The sequence below is a fragment of the Pristiophorus japonicus genome, chromosome 14 (assembly GCF_044704955.1).
Source record: "Pristiophorus japonicus isolate sPriJap1 chromosome 14, sPriJap1.hap1, whole genome shotgun sequence".
Lineage (NCBI taxonomy): Eukaryota > Metazoa > Chordata > Chondrichthyes > Pristiophoridae > Pristiophorus > Pristiophorus japonicus.
In genome coordinates, this window is record NC_091990.1 from 119,515,894 (window position 1) to 119,539,263 (window position 23,370).

Below are 23,370 nucleotides of genomic sequence, written 5' to 3' on the forward strand. Positions count from 1 at the left end.
GTGTGCAGGGATGGAGATTAGCACTTTAGTGGTCTTATTGCTGAATTTTATGCTTTAAGCCTCCTGTGCTCAAAAGAATTGAAGGATAGTCTTGTTATAGTAAGGGAAGATAACTTGGTTCCGATATAAAAGTCTGTTAAAGGATCTGGCATATTGTTAATTTTCTTGGTTGTTTTGACTAATGTATATCCTTTAATATAGGCCTTAATTCACAGAATACCACCATCTAAATGTGAGTAAACCGCCTAACAACACATACTGTACAGCCATATTGAAGTTGAAACTAACAGATCTACAATTCCAATCATCTCTCAACAGTTTTGAGAAGACAATTGAAGACATAATGAAGAAAGCTTTCTGGGATAGTTTACAAGCACAGCTGAGTGAAGATCCACCAGTTTATGACCATGCAATTAAGCTTCTAGGTGAGATTAAAGAGGTAAGGTCTTATTTCAGGATTGCTTTGCCCACATTTAATATTGCAAATGTAATCCTTTGTTTACCTGCTATTTTTGGAGGATAGTATCTAGTGCAGCAAGTACCACTCAACCTTTGTTGGTTTGCCCCCCCCCCCTACTGTCCTGAGGTGGTGCTGGGCTGTTTTCTCGAGAGGGATGCATTCAGATGGCATTCAGAGTCACGTCTGTAATGCGGGAGTGATATTGCAGGTTTTCTTCCATTAACAACAACTTGTATTTATATACTTGCCTTTAATATCAAGGTGCTTCACAGGAGTATTATGTGATAAAAAATTGACACCGAGCCGCATAAGTAGAAATTAGCGCAGGTGACCAAAAGCTTGGTCAAAGAGGTAGATTTTAAGGAGCATCTTGAAGGAGGAAAGGGAGGCGGAGAGGTTTAGGCAGAGAATTCTAGAGCTTGGGGCCTAGGCAACAGAAGGCACGGTCACTGCTGGTTGAACGATTATAATCAGGGATGCTCAAGAGGGCAGAATTAGAGGTGCGCAGACACCTCAAGGGGTTGTGGGGCTGGAGGAGATTAGAGAGATATGGAGGGGCGAAACCATGGAGGGATTTGAAAATAAGGATGAGAATTTTGAAATCGAGGAGTTGCGTAACCGGAAGCCAGTGTAGGTCAGCGAGCACAGGGGTGATGGCTGAATGGGACTTAATAACCAATAGTGGACCAGTTGGGTTCTTGCGACCATCCAACAGCTTTCATGATCATTTTATTCTGGTGCTGGCCCACAATATTAAATTATCGGATTTATTAAATTCAGTCTCACAACTTGCCACAGTGGGATTTGAACTGTCACCCACTGGGTTGCTTGTCCAGTATCATAACCACTCCGGTACCATACTTGTAACAATAGGGATTGAACACAGGCCCTTCCTCTTCTATATGGATCAGCTTCTGATTGCTTTTTAAAATATTTTACTGCCTGGACATGGGGAAATAACAAGCTATCTAGACTCTCATTAGCCCACCAGCTCTAATCCATGTGTGTGGCCCACCTCATAGCTACCTTCACAGCCTCTGCAGCCAAATTGGGGAGGCAAAAACCTCAATCACCCAGAGGAAAAGAGGATGACAGGAGCAACTTTCACACAACCCTAAAGTAATAGCTTTAACATCATTGTTCAAAGCCTTGTATGTTTGAATAATTGCCTTTCATTGAAATAGTGTTCGGACTTTATTAATAGCACATCATTTATATTGAGGTTTGAATTTTGCATTCTTAAACGTTTTTTTTTGATGTAGAGAGTTTTAAGTTGAATTGAACAGTTTACATTCTCATCTGTGCTTTATGATAAATGGAGAAAATTCATTGATGCATTAAGGCTTTTTGCCAAGGTTGTGCCTGCTTCAGGAGTAATGTGAGGTTAAGATTTGATCACGGCGTACCGTGGCTGCAATGTGTACTATCTACAACTTGCACCGCAGCAACTTGCCAAAGTTTCTTCAACAGCATCTCCCAAACCCGCAACCTCTACCGCCTAGAAGGACGAGGGTAGTAGGTGCATGGGAACACCACCACCTCCAAGTTCCTGTCCAAGTCACACATCATCCTCACTTGGAAATATATTACTGTTCCTTCATTGTCACTGGGTCAAAATCCTGGAACTCCCTCCCTAACAGCACTGTGGGAGTACAGCGGTTCAAGAAGGCGGTTCACCACCACCTTCTCAAGGGCAATGAAGGAAGGGCAATAAATTCTGGCCTTGCCAGCGATGCCCCCATTAAAAAATATATACACTGGACCATTCCTCAGTGTTCTTTTACATGCATGTCTGCTTGTGGAGGACATTATTATGAATAGCAAGATTTATAAAGCACCCATTTTGTTGGATTAAAAAAACATTTCCTCAAATGGATCTGTGGATAAATGCACCATGCCTGTGGTACTGAGCCATAGAACTAGGGAAGATCCCAATTTCATTCGTGCCGTGTTCAGACAGCCTCAGCTGGGCCATTCATGAAACAGCAGTTGCTATCAAAATCACTGTACTGGGAAGTGAAAAATGTCTTGAGGCTTTGCAGTCTTAATCTCCACCCAATGAAACTTGTGCGTGGAGAAGCCAAGAACAGATTGCATCAGCTATGCTGGCCGACAAAGTCCAATAATATGCTTACTCAGGTGTTTAAAGTGCAGCCACTTGGGTGACACAGTGCAGAGAAAACGGGAGTGGGAGACGAAGATGGATTAAGTCGTTTTCAAAATTGGCAGCAATTATTATGTGGTAATAAATTCTCACTGGTGCAGCTCCATAAACACCACTAACCATCTTCTAACCATAGATAATAAGTGATTCTAAATGTACACAAGTTTTTAAAGATCTCATATTGACCTATTCCAACTCTTTTTTGCCTCTCCATTCATTGGGCCCAAGTTTCCACACGATAAAAAACGGGCGCCCCTCCGAGCTGGGCGCCCGTTTTTTGCGCCTAAAACGGCGGCGGAAAAAAAACGCGCGATTCTGGAGCGCCCTGCAGCTCCTTGTCTGTTTGGCGCGGCGCCCAGGGGAGCGGAGCCTACACTCGCGCCAATTTTGTAAGTGGGAGGGGGCGGGTACTCCAAACTAACTTAGAATGGAGCAAGTGAAGATTTTTGTAGAACTGAAAAAACCTTGTCTACACATTAAAAAATCAGGCGCAGGTTACAAATTAGGCGTCCAGAACGAGGTGGGGGGGGAGGGAAGTCATTAAATTCTATAATAAATCCTTATCCTCCAAAAGCGTTGGAGCGTTCGTGCACGCGCAGTGTGAAGGAAACATTGGCACTCGGCCATTTTTGTAGTTCTTTGTAGTTGTTTAATTTTTGAACATTTTTTAATAAAAGCACATTGCCATCAGCACATCAGCACTGAGAAGGCTGCAGGAAGCCTCAGAAAGTTGAGGCAGCCGTTTCCCTCCCCCTCCCCGCCCGCCGTTGGGAACAAACGGCTGCCTCCTCCCTCCCCCCCCCCCCCCCCCCCCTCCGCGGGAACGAACACCTGCAGAATTCTCCGTGCCTGAAGCACTTTCACACAGGTAGGAAGATGGTTTATTTAATCTTTTCTTTGCTTATAAATGTTTATTCAGGTTGGATTTATTTGTCTAATATTTGTATAAGTATAAATAAGGATTTATTATAGAATTTAATGAGTTCCCTTCCCCCCCCACCTCGTTCCGGACGCCTAATTTGTAACCTGCGCCTGATTTTTTAATGTGTAAACAAGGTTTTTTCAGTTCTACAAAAATCTTCACTTGCTCCATTCTAAGTTAGTTTGGAGTACGTTTTCACTGTGGAAACTTTGAAATCAGGCGTCAGTGGCCGGACACGCCCCCTTTTGAAGAAAAAATTCTGTTCCAAAGTAGAACTGTTCTACCTGACTAGAACTGCAGAAAAAAAAATGTGGAGAATTGCGATTTCTAAGATAGTCCGTTCTCCACCAGTTGCTCCTAAAAATCAGGCGCAAATCATGTGGAAACTTGGGCCCATTGTGTTTATAACAATGCATGTTAGTGATTTTCATCTAGTGATTTCTGGGAGGGGAAACAGCAAACATTATATGGGTGATTTCAGTATTTTTAGCAGAGAAATGCCTCTGCAATTGAGTAGAGCATTTACACATTTTTTCAAATACTTTTCAATACTTTTCAGGCTGCTTTGTTACATGCAAAGTGTTTCAAGACATAATCTTGATTCTGCTGATATATCCATCGAGTTTCTAACTTCGTCTTCTTCTAGAGTCTCTTGTCATTCTTGCTGCCTGGTCATACCAGGTTGAGGAACCAAATCAATGAGGTTCTGGATCTGGAACTCATAAAGCAGGAGGCTGAGAACGGCGCTTTGCACATCCCAAAACTGGCTGACTTTATCATCGGAATGATGGCAACGCTCTGCGCCCCTATCCGGGATGATGAGATCAAGATCATCAGGGACATTTCGGATGTGGTGGCACTGTTCAGGCAAGATTACACTTTAAAATGTAATAATAAAATGTCTGAAACCTGATGGCGGATTTGTTGCTTTAGTGTGTTGGAACACAAACTGAAATCTGCAATTTAACACACCTTACCTTCAGTCTCTTTGCTCTTCCCTACACCCTCACAATGACCAATCTTAAGTATACAATCGGAGGAGGTATGGAAATTCAGTGAGTCATACTTATTGGCTTCACCATAGTAGTCAGGAATGATATTAACAGAGGTCTGGGAGCCCGTAGGCATGTGACTGTTCAGCTGAAGAATGGGAAACTTAAAGAAGGGAAGAAAAGTATTTCTTTTAAGTAGAGACAAAAAATGAACATGTAACCAGCCGAAAAGCAAACATTAAACCAGTTGGTTAGTGTTACACTCATAATAAAAAGTGATACAACTGAGTACTGTATGCAATGAGTAAATGTGACCTTCGCTCCTTTAGTTCAACTCCAGAGTGTTGGTACAGCATGGGAGGCCTGCTTATATACAGTGCTCCCAAGGGATGCTGGGATCCCTTGGGACTCGCAACAGATAGGGCCTCTGGTGGTGGTGTGATACAGGTTGCCAAGGATTACTTACATAACAGTTAGCGCCTCCCATTAGCGCCTACAGCTGGCGCTAATGGGGCATTGATGCAGCCGGGGCGAGGCGAATCCGAAGGCGCACGGCAAATCTGGACCCCCCCACCCCGTTGCGCCACCAGTACGAGGTACCACCGGGGACTTCAATGCCAGGCAGATCCTGACGTCAGTGAGCATGCAACGCTCACTGGGTGCCCGATCTGCCAAATTCATAATGGACACTTGCCTTTGCGCCTCGATCAGACTGCGACAGGGAGAGGAGATGCACAGTTGCAGGACGCCGGTCCCAGCAATGTTATTTAAAGGGGAGTGCTTGTGGTGAGTGCTGGGGGTCTGGTGCTTTGGGCAGTGTGAAGCTTGTGATACAGATGATGTTATGTAGCATGTGTTCAAGCATTCAATCACCCTGACAACCCGACTGAGGTGGATCTGCCATGAGCATACCTGCTTCAGTCCTCTGGCTCCTTCTCATTGTTGTGCTTCTGCTTGCTGAGGCAGCTGAATAGCCAGCAATGCTGAAAATGAGGAGCTGCAGTATCAATGAATCTTCTCTGTAAGTACTGGGAAAAGCCTGTGTCAATGATGAGTTGAGATTAGACCGCACCCGATATTGGTCCACCCTTTGAGTGTAACGCCACTGAGCTAGGCCTTTAACACTTGATTTAGTGCCCCAATCATTTCTTTGAGCAGTGAGAATGAATTTTGCAAGCCGTCTAAAGCATTAGCACCTAATTCACTAACCTTTCTAAAGTTACCGCCCTTTCCTGGGCTATAATGAATTTCTCCCCCATGTTATTTATCAGGCAAAGTGGAAAAAGTAAACTAAATTGACACTTTTAAACAAATTATGCAGCATAGTAATTTGGGACCAACGCAATGTGATTTCTTCTTCCGCTCCTCCCTCCCCACAAACACACAGCTCTGACAAAGCCAAGAATAGTTTCTCCTTTTGGGGAAGAATCTTATGAACTTCAATTTGTGTGTGTGCATATTCTGGTACATCAGTCGGCAGTGTCATGTGGCTATACATTTGTTTAGGTAGAGATGGGATCGCACAGGTCATTTGACTGCCATGATTGCATAAAATTAAATAACCATCTGCGGGTGACTTGTTCAGCATACAGTTGCAGGGAACCTTGTGTTGCCATTTGTGGTTAGCGGTTCAAGTCCCAGAGCTGCCCAAGAGATGGATTTATTCGTTCCCATCCAAATTAATGGTTGGAATATTTTAAGGTTTCAGGAAGAAGTGCTGTAAATTTCAATGATTCTATGAAGGAAAAGGAGATGTATTGTGGATTCTGTTACTGAAGACTCTAAACCTGTGAATAAGATGTGCTTTGACGTAAAACTTTTTAATTGACATTTTACTTCTTCTGTAAAAGAAACAATATCTTGTCTTTTGTAAATTGCTCCAATTTTACTGTACCCAAAAGGGCAGAGGTCAGGTGCCTCTAATGTAAGTGTGTAGCTGTGATTATATCAACCGGACGTGCCATGCCAGATCAGAAAATAACAGCTCTGCTCCCTGACCTCCCAACTGTGGATGAAATTTCTGATGCTTTTTCTTCCAATCAACCAACTATGGTGCAGTTGAATGGCTGGTGCTTTTTATAATATTTAGAAGTTGAAAGTTTGAGACCCAGAATACATCCAGTGGTGTTAGAACATCTTCAAGTGGTTGCCCAAACAGTCCTGAGGTGACAGACTGAACTGCAGGTCTTTGCTTCCGAGCAAGTGTGAAAGGCCAGACCTCCTAGATGTAAAACCCGTGGTATTATTAGAGTATAAAAAATCATTAACAGAATGACCCATAACAGTCTAAAAAGGCAGGTTAGAATTGATTTTAAATGATTGTACCTTTGTCTAAAATAGATGTTTTAAAATTAAAATAAAGCTTACTTGCATATTGGCTGGTTTTCTGATTATGATCATGGTTTTGCCTCGTTTTTCTGGCTCAGTGAGACTGGGAACACTAAGGCATGATATCGTGGTGCCCAGATTTATGCTCCCAGCAGATGTACCTCCCACCGCTTATGATAGTCAGAGACTGAAAAATAAAGCTTGACTTGTTCTAAAACTGTATTTTCTATTTTCAGGGAGATTTTTGCTGTGCTGGATCTAATGAAACTTGACATGGTGAATTTTGCCATTAGCAGTATTCGACCACACTTAATGAAACAGTCCGTTGATTATGAGCGAAAGAGTTTCCAAGAATTCTTTGACAAACAACATGGTAAGAGCTAAGAGTCTTGTTTCACAGCCATGATTTATTACGCAGTTCAATTAGTGATCTTGTCATCTGTATGTACTAAAACATTAATTTGTTAAAAAGGATTTAATTTTACACTTTTTGAGGAAAAAAAGCATAATTAAACGTGAATACTGGTCATGTCGTTGGAAAACTGACCAGGGAACTTGGGGATATGAATTGATATCAGTTAATACTGTGCTCTACCTTTTTTCTTATAACTGTATCTCCAGTTCAGCTCTTTGGGCCCAAGTTTCGAGCCGCGCCTAGAACGGCGCAGTCCCGACCTGGACGCCCGTTTTTCGCGCCACAAAGTGCGCCTAAAAAACCCCCTCCAGATTCTCCACTTCCCTGCAGGTCCTCTGGCCCTCGGCGCAGCGCAGCAGGAGCTGTAGGGGGCGGAGCCAGGTCCCTGCGCCGAAAACAGTGCCGGGACCTCTGCACATGCGCGCTACAGTGGGCACGCATGTTCAGTAGCTCCAGGCGCCCAAAACTGTGTGGGAGGGGCCGAAGCACGCAGCCCTTAGCCCTGGCCCAATGGCCTCACTGGGGCTGCGTGAATAAGGCTCCTCCCACGGCCAGCTCCTGCTTCCTCCCGACCCGACTTGACTCCCGCTTCCCGCCTCCGGACCGGACCCGACACCCGCTGCTCCACCCCCCCTCCGCCCCCAGACCGGACCCGACACCCGCTCCCCCCGCCCCTGGACCGGACCCAACACCCACTGGATCCGACCTGACCTCCCTCTCCCTCCCCCCGAACCGAACCGACCTCCCTCCCACCACCCCACCGACCCGACCCAACGCCACCTACCTGTAAATCTGGTGCTGGGGACGGGCCCTGCCCGAAGTCTCGGGCCCGGTCCATTCAGCCTCCCTCCCCCTTCTCCTTCCCCCCCACCCCCCCCAATCTCCTTCCCCCCCCCAATCTCCTTCCCCCCCTCCCCCCAATCTCCTTCCCCCCCCCAATCTCCTTCCCCCCCCCCCAATCTCCTTCCCCCCCAATCTCCTTCCCCCCTCCCAATCTCCTTCCCCCCTCCCAATCTCCTTCCCCCCTCCCAATCTCCTTCCCCCCTCCCAATCTCCTTCCCCCCCCAATCTCCTTCCCCCCCCAATCTCCTTCTCCCCCCCATCTCCTTTCTCCCCCTTCTCCCCTTTATCCTCTTCTCCCCATCCCTCCCCCTTCTCCCCCCTCCCCCTTCTCCCCCATTTCTCCCCCTTCCCTCCCTCTGCTCCCCCTCTCTCTCCCTCTGCCCCTCTCCTCCCCCTCCCCTCGCTGTCAGAAACACAGACACTGACAGACAAGAGAATGAGAGACACACGGACAGTCAGAGAGATAGAGACACTGACAGAGACACACTGAGGGGGGGCATCCTAGCACACTGTTGGAGGGCTCCCGGTGCTGCAGTCGGTAAGTAAAAAATGTTTTATTTATTGATTTAAAAAAAAAATTATTTCTTATTAATTTTTTTTGATTGATTTATTGGTTGATTTATTGATGTATTTATCATTTATTATTGATGATGGCTCTTTATTTGTAAAACTGAAGTGTTTAATGTTTGTAAACTTCCCTTTAAACACCCCCCCCACCATTCCCTATGCCTGATTTGTAACCTACGCCTGACTTTCTAAAGTGTAGACAAGGTTTTTCGAGCGTACAAAAATCTTCACTTACTCCATTCTAAGTTAGTTTGGAGTAAGTTTTCACTGACGAAACTTTGAAAACAGGCGTAAGTGGCCGGACACGCCCCCTTTTGAAAAAAGAATTCTGTTCCAAAGTGAAACTGTTCTAACTGACTAGAACTGGAGCAAACTAAATGACGAGAATTCCGATTTCTAAGATACTCCGTTCTACACCAGTTGCTCCTAAAAATCAGGAGCAAATCATGTGGAAACTTGGGGCCATTGTGTTGCTTGGGAATTTTTCCTAGCCAGCACTCCACATGATTAGCACTGTTAATAAAGTGATTATAGGGTAATACTAGACATTCAGTCAGAATCTGTAAAAGAAGGCTGGGATAATGATTCGGCTGTGAAAAAGTCTTTGAGTGTTCTACTTAACTTTCTGTGTCACAGTTGAAAAGAAAAAGAATGCGCCATAGCAGCCCCAGGATTGCTGCAGTCTCTTAATTTACATTTATTTGTTTGTATTCATCCACTGTTTACTTAACAGCAGTTCGATTTTGTAGCCTTAAAGAGACATACACTTGAACTTGTTCCTGACCTTATAAACCAGTGCACCTTCTGACTTAGAAAGAAAGAACTTGCATTTGTACAGCACCTTTCACAACCTCAGGACATCTCAAAACGCTTTATAGCCAATGAAGTACATTTTGAAGTGTAGTCACCATCATCATAGGCAGTCCATCGAAATCTAGGAAGACTTGCTTCCACTCAAAGTGAGTTGTCAGTTGGCTGTACAGTCCAATATGGGATTTACAGTCTCTGTCACATGTGGGGCAGACAGTGGTTGAAGGAAAGGGTGCATGGGGAGTCTGGTTTGCCGCACGCTCCTTCTGCTGCCTGCGTTTGTTTTCTGCATGCTCTCAATGACGAGACTCGAGGCGCTCAGCGCCCTCTCGGATGCTCTTCCTCCACTTTGGGCGGCCTTGGGCCAGGGATTCCCAGGTGTCGGTGGAGGAGGAGTTGAGGGTGTCCTTGAAACATTTCCTCTGCCCACCTGGGGCTTGCTTGCTGTGTCGGAACTCCCGAGTAGAATGCTTGCTTAGGAAGTCTCGTGTCAGGCATGCGGACAATGTGGCCCGTCCAACGGAGCTGGTCGAGTGTGCTCAGTGCTTCAATGCTGGGGATGTTGGCCTAAGCGAGAACACTGATGTTGGTGCATCTATTCTCCCAGTGGATTTGCAGGATCTTGCAGAGGCAGCACTGGTGGTACTTCTCCAGCGCTTTGAGATGTCTATTGTATATGGTCCACGTCTCTGAGCGATTTTGGAGGGCGGGTATCACTACTGCCCTGTAGACCATAAGTTTGGTGCCAGATTTGAGGTTTTGGTCTTCAAACACTCTTGTCCTCAGGCAACTGAAGGCTGCACTGACACACTGGGGGTGGTGTTGGACCTCGTCATCGATGTCTGCCCTTGCTGATAGTAGGTTCCCGAGGTATGGAAAATGATCCACATTGTCCAAGGCTGTGGATTTTGATGACCGGGTGGCAGTGCTGTGTGGCGGCGTCAGGTTGGTGGAGGATCTTTGTTTTACGGATGTTTTGTGTAAGGCCCATGCTTTCATACGCCTCGGTGAAGGTGTTGATGATGGCTTGGAGTTCGGCCTCTGAGTGTGTGCAGACGCAAGTGTCGTCTGCATACTATAGTTCAATGACAGAGGATGGGAAGATCGAGGAGGCGGGAGCTCGGAGCAGCGCGAGTCCGGGGTCGGCGAGAGGCCTATAAAGGCCAGCGGGAGCTCGGAGCAGTCAGTCGAGGAGGCGGGAGCTCGGAGCAGCGCGAGTCCGGGGTCTGCGAGAGGCCTATAAAGGCCAGCGGGAGCTCGGAGCAGTCAGTCGAGGAGGCGGGAGCTCGGAGCAGCGCGAGTCCGGGGTCGGCGAGAGGCCTATAAAGGCCAGCGGGAGCTCGGAGCAGTCAGTCGAGGAGGCGGGAGCTCGGAGCAGCGCGAGTCCGGGGTCGGCGAGAGGCGTACCGGTGCAGCTACAGGGAGAAGGCAAAAAAACAAAGGTGACGTCACAGCCTAGGGGGTAAGTGATTGGCTGGTGATTGGTGAGTAGTTTTTCTTTTTCTTCTTATATTGGTCAGTAACTTTTAACATTGTTATTACCAGTTTAAGTGTATCTAAGGGTTAAGACATGGCAGGAGAGCTCGGTCGGGTGTTGTGCTCCTCCTGTACCATGTGGGAACTCAGGGACGCTTCCGGTGTCCCTGACGACTATGTGTGCGGGAAGTGTATCCGCCTCCAGCTCCTGACGGTCCGCGTTACGGAATTGGAGCTGAAGGTGGATTCACTCTGGAGCATCCACGATGCTGAGAATGACGTGAGTATCACGTGTAGTGAGTTGGTCTTACCGCAGGGAAAGGGTCCACAGCCAGATAGGGAATGGAAGACCAGCAGGAAGAGTAGAGCAAGGAAGGTAGTGCAGGGGTCCCCTGCGGTCATCCCCCTGCAAAACAGATACACCGCTTTGGGTACTGTTGAGGGGAATGACTCATCAGGGGAGGGCAGCAGCAGCCAAGTTCATGGCACCGTGGCTGGCTCTGCTGCACAGGAGGGCAAGAAAAAGAGTGGGAGAGCGATAGTGATAGGGGATTCAATTGTGAGGGGAATAGATAGGCGTTTCTGCGGCCGCAACCGAGACTCCAGGATGGTATGTTGCCTCCCTGGTGCAAGGGTCAAGGATGTCTCGGAGCGGGTGCAGGACATTCTGAAATGGGAGGGAGAACAGCCAGTTGTCGTGGTGCACATTGGTACCAACGACATAGGCAAAAAAAGGGATGAGGTCCTACGAAACGAATTTAAGGAGCTAGGAGCTAAATTAAAAAGTAGGACCTCAAAAGTAGTAATCTCGGGATTGCTACCAGTGCCACGTGATAGTCAGAGTAGGAATCGCAGGATAGCGCAGATGAATACGTGGCTTGAGCAGTGGTGCAGCAGGGAGGGATTCAAATTCCTGGGGCATTGGGACCGGTTCTGGGGGAGGTGGGACCAGTACAAACCGGACGGTCTGCACCTGGGCAGGACTGGAACCAATGTCCTCGGGGGAGTGTTTGCTAGTGCTGTTGGGGAGGATTTAAACTAATATGGCAGGGGGATGGGAACCAATGCAGGGAGACAGAGGGAAACAAAAAGGAGCCGAAAGCAAAAGACAGAAAGGAGATGAGGAAAAGTGTAGGGCAGAGAAACCCAAGGCAAAGAACAAAAAGGGCCACTGTACAGCAAAATTCTAAAAGGACAAAGGGTGTTAATAAAACAAGCCTGAAGGCTTTGTGTCTTAATGCAAGGAGTATCCGCAATAAGGTGGATGAATTAATTGTGCAAATAGATGTTAACAAATATGATGTGATTGGGATTACGGAGACGTGGCTCCAGGATGATCAGGGCTGGGAACTCAACATTCAGGGGTATTCAACATTCAGGAAGGATAGAATAAAAGGAAAAGGAGGTGGGGTAGCATTGCTGGTTAAAGAGGAGATTAATGCAATAGTTAGGAAAGACATTAGCTTGGATGATGTGGAATCTATATGGGTAGAGCTGCAGAACACCAAAGGGCAAAAAACGTTAGTAGGAGTTGTGTACAGACCTCCAAACAGTAATAGGGATGTTGGGGAGGGCATCAAACAGGAAATTAGGGGTGCATGCAATAAAGGTGTAGCAGTTATAATGGGTGACTTTAATATGCACATAGATTGGGCTAGCCAAACTGGAAGCAATACGGTGGAGGAGGATTTCCTGGAGTGCATAAGGGATGGTTTTCTAGACCAATATGTTGAGGAACCAACTAGGGGGGAGGCCATCTTAGACTGGGTGTTGTGTAATGAGAGAGGATTAATTAGCAATCTCATTGTGCGAGGCCCCTTGGGGAAGAGTGACCATAATATGGTGGAATTCTGCATTAGGATGGAGAATGAAACAGTAAATTCAGAGACCATGGTCCAGAACTTAAAGAAGGGTAACTTTGAAGGTATGAGGCGAGAATTGGCTAGGATAGATTGGCGAATGATACTTAGGGGGTTGACTGTGGATGGGCAATGGCAGACATTTAGAGACCGCATGGATGAAGTACAACAATTGTACATTCCTGTCTGGCGTAAAAATAAAAAGGGGAAGGTGGCTCAACCGTGGCTATCTAGGGAAATCAGGGATAGTATTAAAGCCAAGGAAGTGGCATACAAATTGGCCAGAAATAGCAGCGAACCTGGGGACTGGGAGAAATTTAGAACTCAGCAGAGGAGGACAAAGGGTTTGATTAGGACAGGGAAAATGGAGTACGAGAAGAAGCTTGCAGGGAACATTAAGGCGGATTGCAAAAGTTTCTATAGGTATGTAAAGAGAAAAAGGTTGGTGAAGACAAACGTAGGTCCCCTGCAGTCAGAATCAGGGGAAGTCATAACGGGGAACAAAGAAATGGCGGATCAATTGAACAAGTACTTTGGTTCGGTATTCACTAAGGAGGATACAAACAACCTTCCGGATATAAAAGGGGTCAGAGGGTCTAGTAAGGAAGAGGAACTGAGGGAAATCTTTATTAGTCGGGAAATTGTGTTGGGGAAATTGATGGGATTGAAGGCAGATAAATCCCCAGGGCCTGATGGCCTGCATCCTAGAGTACTTAAGGAGGTGGCCTTGGAAATAGCGGATGCATTGACAGTCATTTTCCAACATTCCATTGACTCTGGATCAGTTCCTATGGAGTGGAGGGTAGCCAATGTAACCCCACTTTTTAAAAAAGGAGGGAGAGAGAAAACAGGGAATTATAGACCGGTCAGCCTGACCTCAGTAGTGGGTAAAATGATGGAATCAATTATTAAGGATGTCATAGCAGTGCATCTGGAAAATGGTGACATGATAGGTCCAAGTCAGCATGGATTTGTGAAAGGGAAATCATGCTTGACAAATCTTCTGGAATTTTTTGAGGATGTTTCCAGTAAAGTGGACAAAGGAGAACCAGTTGATGTGGTATATTTGGACTTTCAGAAGGCTTTCGACAAGGTCCCACACAAGAGATTAATGTGCAAAGTTAAAGCACATGGGATTGGGGGTAGTGTGCTGACGTGGATTGAGAACTGGTTGTCAGACAGGAAGCAAAGAGTAGGAGTAAACGGGTACTTTTCAGAATGGCAGGCAGTGACTAGTGGAGTGCCGCAAGGTTCTGTGCTGGGGCCCCAGCTGTTTACATTGTACATTAATGATTTAGACGAGGGGATTAAATGCAGTATCTCCAAATTTGCGGATGATACTAAGTTGGGTGGCAGTGTGAGCTGCGAGGAGGATGCTATTAGGCTGCAGAGTGACTTGGATAGGTTAGGTGAGTGGGCAAATGCATGGCAGATGAAGTATAATGTGGATAAATGTGAGGTTATCCACTTTGGTGGTAAAAACAGAGAGACAGACTATTATCTGAATGGTGACAGATTAGGAAAAGGGAAGGTGCAACGAGACCTGGGTGTCATGGTACATCAGTCATTGAAGGTTGGCATGCAGGTACAGCAGGCGGTTAAGAAAGCAAATGGCATGTTGGCCTTCATAGCGAGGGGATTTGAATACAGGGGCAGGGAGGTGTTGCTACAGTTGTACAGGGCCTTGGTGAGGCCACACCTGGAGTATTGTGTACAGTTTTGGTCTCCTAACTTGAGGAAGGACATTCTTGCTATTGAGGGAGTGCAGCGAAGGTTCACCAGACTGATTCCCGGGATGGCGGGACTGACCTATCAAGAAAGATTGGATCAATTGGGCTTGTATTCACTGGAGTTCAGAAGAATGAGAGGGGACCTCATAGAAACGTTTAAAATTCTGACGGGTTTAGACAGGTTAGATGCAGAAAGAATGTTCCCAATGTTGGGGAAGTCCAGAACCAGGGGTCACAGTCTGAGGATAAGGGGTAAGCCATTTAGGACCGAGATGAGGAGAAACTTCTTCACCCAGAGAGTGGTGAACCTGTGGAATTCTCTACCACAGAAAGTAGTTGAGGCCAATTCACTAAATATATTCAAAAGGGAGTTAGATGAAGTCCTTACTACTCGGGGGATCAAGGGGTATGGCGAGAAAGCAGGAAGGGGGTACTGAAGTTTCATGTTCAGCCATGAACTCATTGAATGGCGGTGCAGGCTAGAAGGGCTGAATGGCCTGCTCCTGCACCTATTTTCTATGTTTCTATGTTTCTATGGATCTAGCCTGGAGGCGGCGAAGATTGAACAGATTCCCATTGGTTCTATAATTTAGTTCCACTGCAGCGAGGAGCTTCTTGAGAGTGAGATGAAGCATTGCGGCAAGGAAGATTGAGAAGAACGTTGGTATGATGAAGCAGCCTTGCTTGACCCCGATCTGGACGTGGATTGGGTCTTTGGTGGATCCGTTGATCAGGATCACGGCTTACATGTCATCGTGGAGCAGGCAGAGGATGGTGACAAACTTTTGGGGCAGCCGAAACGGAGGAGGACACTCCATAATCCCTCACGGTTGACAGTGTCAAAGGCCTTTGTGAGGTCAAAGAAGGCCATGTACAAGGGCTGATGCTGTTTCCTACATTTCTCTTGTAGTTGTCGCGCAGTGAAGATCATGTCCGTTGTACCCCTTAGTGGGCAGAATCCACATTGCGACTCTGGGAGGAGCTCTTCAGCCACAGGGAGAAGACGATTGAGGAGGATTCTTGCGATGACTTTCCCAGTGGCCGACAGCAGGGAGATTCCTCTGTAGTTACCGCAGTCGGACTTTTCCCCTTTTTTGAAGATGGTCACGATTACGGCATCTCTGACATCTCCTGGCATGCTCTCCTCCTTCCAGATAAGAGAGATGAGCTTATGCATTCGTGCCAATAATGCTTCACCGCCATACTTTAGTGACTCAGTGAGGATTCCAACTGCTCCAGTTGCCTTGTTATTCTTGAACTGACGGATGGCCTTTTCTACCTCGTGCAGGGCTGGGGTTTTGCTGAGATGTGGTGGGTAGCATGCTGCGGGATGGAGTCAAGGGCACTCGCACCGAAGACAGAGTTTCGGTTAAGGAGATCTTCAAAATGCTCCTTCCAACGGGCACTGACTGCCTCGGTGTCCTTAATGAGTGCCCCTCCGTTCTTGGTCAGCAGTGGGGTGGGGCCTTGGGTGCTTAGGCCGTAGGTGGACTTGACTGCGCTGAAGACACCTCGCACGTCGTGGTTGTCGGCCAGCTGCTGGATCTCCTGTGCTTTCTCCACCCACCATCTATTCTTTAGGTCATGGGTTTCTTTGTTGGACCTCGGCCTTCAGCCACTTGTAGAGCTGCTTTGCTGCTCCCGAATTGGGTTGCTGCTTTAAGTTCAGAAATGCCTTGTGCTTGCGGCTTATTAGCTCCTGGATCTCCTGGTTGTTCTTGTCAAACCAGGCATTGTGGACACACTGCGTCTCGGGGTCATTGAGGATCAGCAGGTTGGCAGTGAGGCGCTGGCTGTATAGGGCTTTTTTAAACTGGGTCTTTGAGTGCCCCAGCGTTGATTTTCCTGTGGCATTGTTTCTGTTGCCGTCGCTGTTTTGGGCCTAGGTTGATGTTAGGCGGTGGTCCACCCAGCAGTTGTCGGCTCCTATCATGGGGCAGGTATTGAAGTCACCTTGTCGTCCATGGGGACTCGGGACAGAGATTGTTTGACGCTGGAGTAGAATTCCTCTTTGGTCTCATCTGTTGCGTCGAGTGTTGGAGCGCACTGGTTCCGGGCTAGGGGGAGTCTCTGAGACGGCCCACCAGCTCATTCTTGATGGCGTAGCCAACTCCATAGACGGTGTTCTTCTTCTGGTTTACCTCTCCAGAAGAAGGTGTAACCACCACCTTGTTCTTTGAGCTGGCCTTCCCCTGCCCGCTGGGTCTCACTTAGGGCGGTGATGTCAACGTCGAAGCGTCTTGAGTTCCTGGGCAACGATAGCAGTGCGATGTTCCGGTCTGTCGCTGTTGGGGTTGTCCATGAGGGTCCTGACGTTCCAGGTCCCGACAGTTAGATTTTGTAGCCTTAAAGAGACATACACTTGAACTTGACACAGTATGATGTTCCTGACCTTATAAAGCAGTGTATCTTCTGACTTAGAAAGAAAGAACTTACATTTATACAGCACTTTTTATGACCTCAGGACATCTCAAAGTGCTTTACAGCCAGTGAAGTACATTTTGAAGTATTGTCACTGTTGTAATGTAGGAAATGCGTCAGCCAATTTGCACACAACAAGCTCCCACACACAGCTATGTGATAATGACCAGATAATTTGTGTTAGTGATTTACTATAAGATTAAGATATATATGGGAATATGTTAACCCGCTACCATTATCCTTTTCTCCCCCTCTCTCCTCCCCCCGCCCCCCCAAACAAATAAAAAGGCCTTTACAGACCCTGGGAAATAGTTACATTTCCACAGTATGGAAAAGACTGAAATTGGGAGATACAGCGCTTAGCCTGCATAACTCACAATAAGGGATTTTTTTTTGCTGTTCTATTTTTATAATGATTTGAATTTCTTTTTATCGCAGGTTCACTGGAGATCACTACAGAATGGCTGCAAGAGGCAGCCAGTGAAGTCCTGAGCTCTGACATGGATACTTCTGTACTTAGTGGAGCTGTGGCTGGTGCCACCGACATTTCTGCATTGTGCCCTACTGCAGTGTTAAACCATGCATATGTTAAATTGCTGAAATGGGATCACGCTAACAGACTCTTCCCAGAGGTTAGTGCCATTACTCTTGCCTTTTCTGCATTGCTTGTTCAATAGTCGGGTCTCTGTTTCACTGTGAATGCACAGTCTTAAATTCAACAAGGAGGAGGCAGAGGAGATACTGGTGGGGATAAGAATTGATAAAGACGAGGTACTAGAAAGGCTGGCTTTACTTAAAGTTGATAAAGTCATCAGGACCGGGTGGGATGCATCCTAGGACGCTAAGGGAAGTGAAGGAAGAAATCGCAGAGGTACTGGCCATAAACTTCCAATCCTCCTTGACTGGTGCCAGAGGACTGGAGAATTGCAAATGTTACATACACCCTTGTTCAAAAAAGGGTGTAAAGATAAACCCAGCAACTATAGGCCAGCCAGTTTAACCTTGGTAGTGGGGTAGCTTTTAGAATCAGGGACAAAATTAATAGTCACTTGGACATGTGGATTAATTAAAGAAAGCCAGCACAGATTTGTTAAAGGCAAATCGTGTTTAGCCAACTTGATTGAGTTTTTTGATGAGGTAACAGAGAGGGTTGATGAGGGCAATGCGGTTGACATGCTGTACATGGATTTCCAAAAGGCATTCGACAAAGTGCCACATAATAGGTTTGCCAGTAAAGTTGAAGCCCATAGAATAAAAGGGACAGTGGCAGCTTGGATACAAAATTGGCTAAGTGACAGGAAACAGAGAGTAGTGGTGAACGGTTGTTTTTCAGATTGGAGGAAGGTTACAGTGGTGTTCCCCAGGAACCACTACTTTTTTTGATATATATATTAATGAGTTGAATGTGGGTGTACAGGGCACAAAACTTGGAAATATAGTGAACATTGAGGAGGATAGTGATAGACTTCAAAAAGACATAGACAGGCTGGTGGCAGCAGACACATGACAGATAAAATTTAACGCAGAAAAGTGTGAAGTGATACATTTTGGTAGGAAGAACGAGGAGAGACAATATAAAGTAACGGGTACAATTCTAAATGAACAGAGAGACCTGGGGGTATATGTGCACAAATGGTTGAAGGTGTCAGGGGAGGTTGAGAAAGCGGTTAAAAAAGCTTACGGGATCCTGGGCATCATAAATAGAGATATAGAGTATAAAAGCGTGAAAATTATGATGAACATGTATAAAGCACTGGTTCGGCCTCAACTGGAGTATTGTGTCCAATTCTGGGCATGGCATTTTAGGAAGGATGTGAAGGCTTTGGAGAGGGTGCAGAAAAGATTTACAAGAATAATTCCAGGGATGAGGGACTTCAGTTTCGTGGATAGGCTGGAGAAGCTGGGGTTGTTCTCCTTAGAGCAGAGAAGGTTGAGAGAGGTTTGATAGAGATGTTCAAAATCTTGAAGGGTGTGGACAGAGCAGATAGAGAGAAACTGTTCTCATTGGTAGAAGGGTCGAGAGCCAGAGGACACAGATTTAAGGTGATTGGCATGAGAATAATGGAGGGAGAATAGAAATGAGGAAAGGATCTCCTTGGATTATACTTTATCTGAAGCAGATGCTGTGCTGAAGCTGGTCCTGCACAGCTGACTTGCTATATTTTTATCCCCTTTTTAGCCGGTGCTGATGGACCAATCCCGTTTTGAGGAGATGCAACGGGAACTGAATCAGCTGACCATCACAGCAGCCGTTCTATTGGTTATATACAACATGACGGGCGCAGCCATATCCGGGCTATCGGGATTTCTGGACAGGCTGAAGAGGATTATTAAAGTCTTACTGACAGGCATGCATACTGTGTAAGTGATTCATTAAGTGCAGCCAATAGCTACTGAGAAATCCACCGGCTTGGATTTCACCTCCTAAATTATTTTAAAATAGTAATGCTCCTGCTGCATAAATCATAACTTCAAAGAATTGCATAGCGATTGCAACACAGAAACAGGTTCACGAGGCAAGATGTAAAGGGGATGTCCGCGCCGCCAATTTATGCCGCCCTCCGCCTTACCGGTCCGGCCTGGAGTCCATTTTTGCTGGGTCCGTGCCGTGATCATGCAGCCCGGCACTCTGTTTCGGTGCGGGGCTGCAATCATGGCACCCCGCATCCCTGGTGGTGTAGTGGAGGACACCAGCTCGCAGAGCTCGCAGCGTCTCTCCCCTTTAACGGGCCGAGTAGCGCTCTGACCTTCGCCCGGATAGCGCCCCCAAGCCGGCCCCGAGAGGAGGTGGTGCGTGCGACATTACCCTCCACCTCCTGCCAGTGGCGATAAGCCCACTTTCGCATCTGGGGCAGGACTTCTGCGCTGGGCGCCGAATGTCCGGCCTTGCAAAGGTTACCGCCCCTAAACAAGGCGATACGCAATTTCAGCCCCTATAACTCTTGCTGTAAAGCTCAGCATTCCAATTATCTTTTTAATACCTCCCTCTTTCCATCTCTCCCGTCCTGTCTCTCCCTCTGCCTTCCACTCTGCCCCTCTCCCTTCCTCACAGCACGTCTCGTTCCCTCTCTGCACCTCTCCCTCCCTTCCATTGCCCCTCTTTTCCCCACCTTTCTCCCCCCGCCCCCCGCACCTCCGCCCCCCCGCAATTCTCCTCTCCCCCCCTCCTCCACACCTTTCCCCCTCCCTCCTGCAACTCCCCCCCGCAACTCCCCCCCCCCAGCACCTCTTCCCCCCCCCCCTCCACACGTCTTCCCCTCCTACTGCACCCCCCCCACACCTCTTCCCCCTCCCCCACCCCCACCTCCCCCCGGCACCTCTTCCCCTCCTCTGCACCCGCACCCCCCCCGCACCTCTCCCCCCCCGCCCCCACACCTCTTCCATCCTCCCTACCCCCGCACCTCTTCCATCCCCCCTACCCCGCACCTCTTCCCCCCTCTTCGCCCTTCTTCCCCCCTCTCTGCCCCTCTTCTCCCCTCTTCCCCCCCCTTCTCTGCCCCTCTTCCCCCCCCTCTCTGCCCCTCTCTCTTCTGTATCCTGCCTCTCCCTCCCTCTGTAACCCCCTCTCTATCGTTCTACCTCCTTCTCTATCTCCCTCCCTCTCACCCCCTCTCCCTCCCTCTCTAGCCCTCTCCACCCCTCTCTATCCCTCTGCCTCCCTCTCTCCCCACACCCCCCCCCCCCCCCCCCCCTCCTCCCTCCACTCGTACTATCGATGAAAATTAAATTTAAATGCATTAGGAATTGGAACCATATTCAGCTGGCCCAACAGAAACTGTAAACTGTATTGGGAATGTTTATCGTCTCTGAATAAACTAAAACCATTGTATTGGGGTTTATTTTCATGTAAAAAAGAACAGAGGACCTTGGGAAATTAATATTAATGCTTTATTACAAACCTTTGCTGCATTTACAGTTCCTTTCACCTTGTTGAGGCTATGGTCAGTATGAGCGAGCAGATCTGTGTGGAAGTAAATAATTGCTTATCTCAACATGGTTTCTCACTACTCACTCCTGAGAAAGAGGCAGTGTTAAAAGGTCAAATCCAGGCAATATCCGGTTCGGATAACTCTGTTCGCAAATTAATAGGTAAGATTATACCTTAAAACATAGTAACCGTTTTACAGTTGGAACACAACCTTGCACATTTTGCTGTCCAAACTGGTCGATGTTTTAGTAATGGTCATAGGCTGGTCTTTGTTAAAGCTGCTAGCCAACCAAATATGCTGACTTGGGGAAGAGTGACCATAATATGGTGGAATTCTGCATTAGGGTGGAGAATGATACAGTTAATTCAGAGACCATGGTCCAGAACTTAAAGAAGGGTAACTTTGAAGGTATGAGGCGTGAATTGGCTAGGATAGATTGGCGAATGATACTTAAGGGGTTGACTGTGGATCGGCAATGGCAGACATTTAGAGACCGCATGGATGAATTACAACAATTGTACATTCCTGTCTGGCGTAAAAATAAAAAAGGGAAGGTGGCTCAACCGTGGTTATCTAGGGAAATCAGGAATAGTATTAAAGCCAAGGAAGTGGCATACAAATTGGCCAGAGATAGCAGCGAACCTGGGGACTGGGAGAAATTTAGAACTCAGCAGAGGAGGACAAAGGGTTTGATTAGGGCAGGGAAAATGGAGTACGAGAAGAAGCTTGCAGGGAACATTAAGGCGGATTGCAAAAGTTTCTATAGGTATGTAAAGAGAAAAAGGTTAGTAAAGACAAACGTAGGTCCCCTGCAGTCAGAATCAGGGGAAGTCATAACGGGGAACAAAGAAATGGCAGACCAATCGAACAAGTACTTTGGTTCAGTATTCACTAAGGAGGACACAAACAACCTTCCGGATATAAAAGGGGTCAGAGGGTCTAGTAGGGAGGAGGAACTGAGGGAAATCTTTATTAGTCGGGAAATTGTGTTGGGGAAATTGATGGGATTGAAGGCCGATAAATCCCCAGGGCCTGATGGACTGCATCCCAGAGTACTTAAGGAGGTGGCCTTGGAAATAGCGGATGCATTGACAGTCATTTTCCAACATTCCATTGACTCTGGATCAGTTCCTATCGAGTGGAGGGTGGCCAATGTAACCCCACTTTTTAAAAAAGGAGGGAGAGAGAAAACAGGGAATTATAGACCGGTCAGCCTGACCTCAGTAGTGGGTAAAGTGATGGAATCAATTATTAAGGATGTCATAGCAGCGCATTTGGAAAATGGTGACATGATAGGTCCAAGTCAGCATGGATTTGTGAAGGGGAAATCATGTTTGACAAATCTTCTGGAATTTTTTGAGGATGTTTCCAGTAAAGTGGACAAAGGAGAACCAGTTGATGTGGTATATTTGGACTTTCAGAAGGCTTTCGACAAGGTCCCACACAAGAGATTAATGTGCAAAGTTAAAGCACATGGGATTGGGGGTAGTGTGCTGACGTGGATTGAGAACTGGTTGTCAGACAGGAAGCAAAGAGTAGGAGTAAATGGGTACTTTTCAGAATGGCAGGCAGTGACTAGTGGGGTACCGCAAGGTTCTGTGCTGGGGCCCCAGCTGTTTACACTGTACATTAATGATTTAGACGAGGGGATTAAATGTAGTATCTCCAAATTTGCGGATGACACTAAGTTGTGGGCAGTGTGAGCTGCGAGGAGGATGCTATGAAGCTGCAGAGTGACTTGGATAGGTTAGGTGAGTGGGCAAATGCATGGCAGATGAAGTATAATGTGGATAAATGTGAGGTTATCCACTTTGGTGGTAGAAACAGAGAGACAGACTATTATCTGAATGGTGACAGATTAGGAAAAGGGAAGGTGCAACGAGACCTGGGTGTCATGGTACATCAGTCATTGAAGGTTGGCATGCAGGTACAGCAGGCGGTTAAGAAAGCAAATGGCATGTTGGCCTTCATAGCGAGGGGATTTGAGTACAGGGGCAGGGAGGTGTTGCTACAGTTGTACAGGGCCTTGGTGAGGCCACACCTGGAGTATTGTGTACAATTTTGGTCTCCTAACTTGAGGAAGGACATTCTTGCTATTGAGGGAGTGCAGCGAAGATTCACCAGACTGATTCCCGGGATGGTGGGACTGACCTATCAAGAAAGACTGGATCAACTGGGCTTGTATTCACTGGAGTTCAGAAGAATGAGAGGGGACCTCATAGAAACGTTTAAAATCCTGACGGGTTTAGACAGGTTAGATGCAGGAAGAATGTTCCCAATGTTGGGGAAGTCCAGAACCAGTGGTCACAGTCTAAGGATAAGGGGTAAGCCATTTAGGACCGAGATGAGGAGAGACTTCTTCACCCAGAGAGTGGTGAACCTGTGGAATTCTCTGCCACAGAAAGTGGTTGGGGCCAATTCACTAAATATATTCAAAAGGGAGTTAGATGAAGT

The 23,370-nt window shown here is 47.0% G+C and overlaps 1 protein-coding gene across 4 annotated transcripts in view; it reads left to right on the forward strand.

Moving 5' to 3' along the window:
* Positions 1-23,370, forward strand: part of tcp11l1 (t-complex 11, testis-specific-like 1) — a 42,922-nt gene that overhangs the window by 14,518 nt on the left and 5,034 nt on the right. For 2 of the 4 annotated variants that reach the window (XM_070899558.1, XM_070899559.1), the window contains exons 4-9: positions 319-439; positions 4,193-4,413; positions 7,103-7,239; positions 17,426-17,619; positions 19,167-19,348; positions 20,904-21,076. In XM_070899558.1, the coding sequence (XP_070755659.1) occupies positions 319-439; positions 4,193-4,413; positions 7,103-7,239; positions 17,426-17,619; positions 19,167-19,348; positions 20,904-21,076 (1,028 nt within the window). Of the gene's footprint in view, positions 1-201; positions 440-4,192; positions 4,414-7,102; positions 7,240-17,425; positions 17,620-19,166; positions 19,349-20,903; positions 21,077-23,370 lie in introns of all 4 variants that reach the window. The other 2 variants (XM_070899560.1, XM_070899561.1) reach the window with 1 other exon arrangement.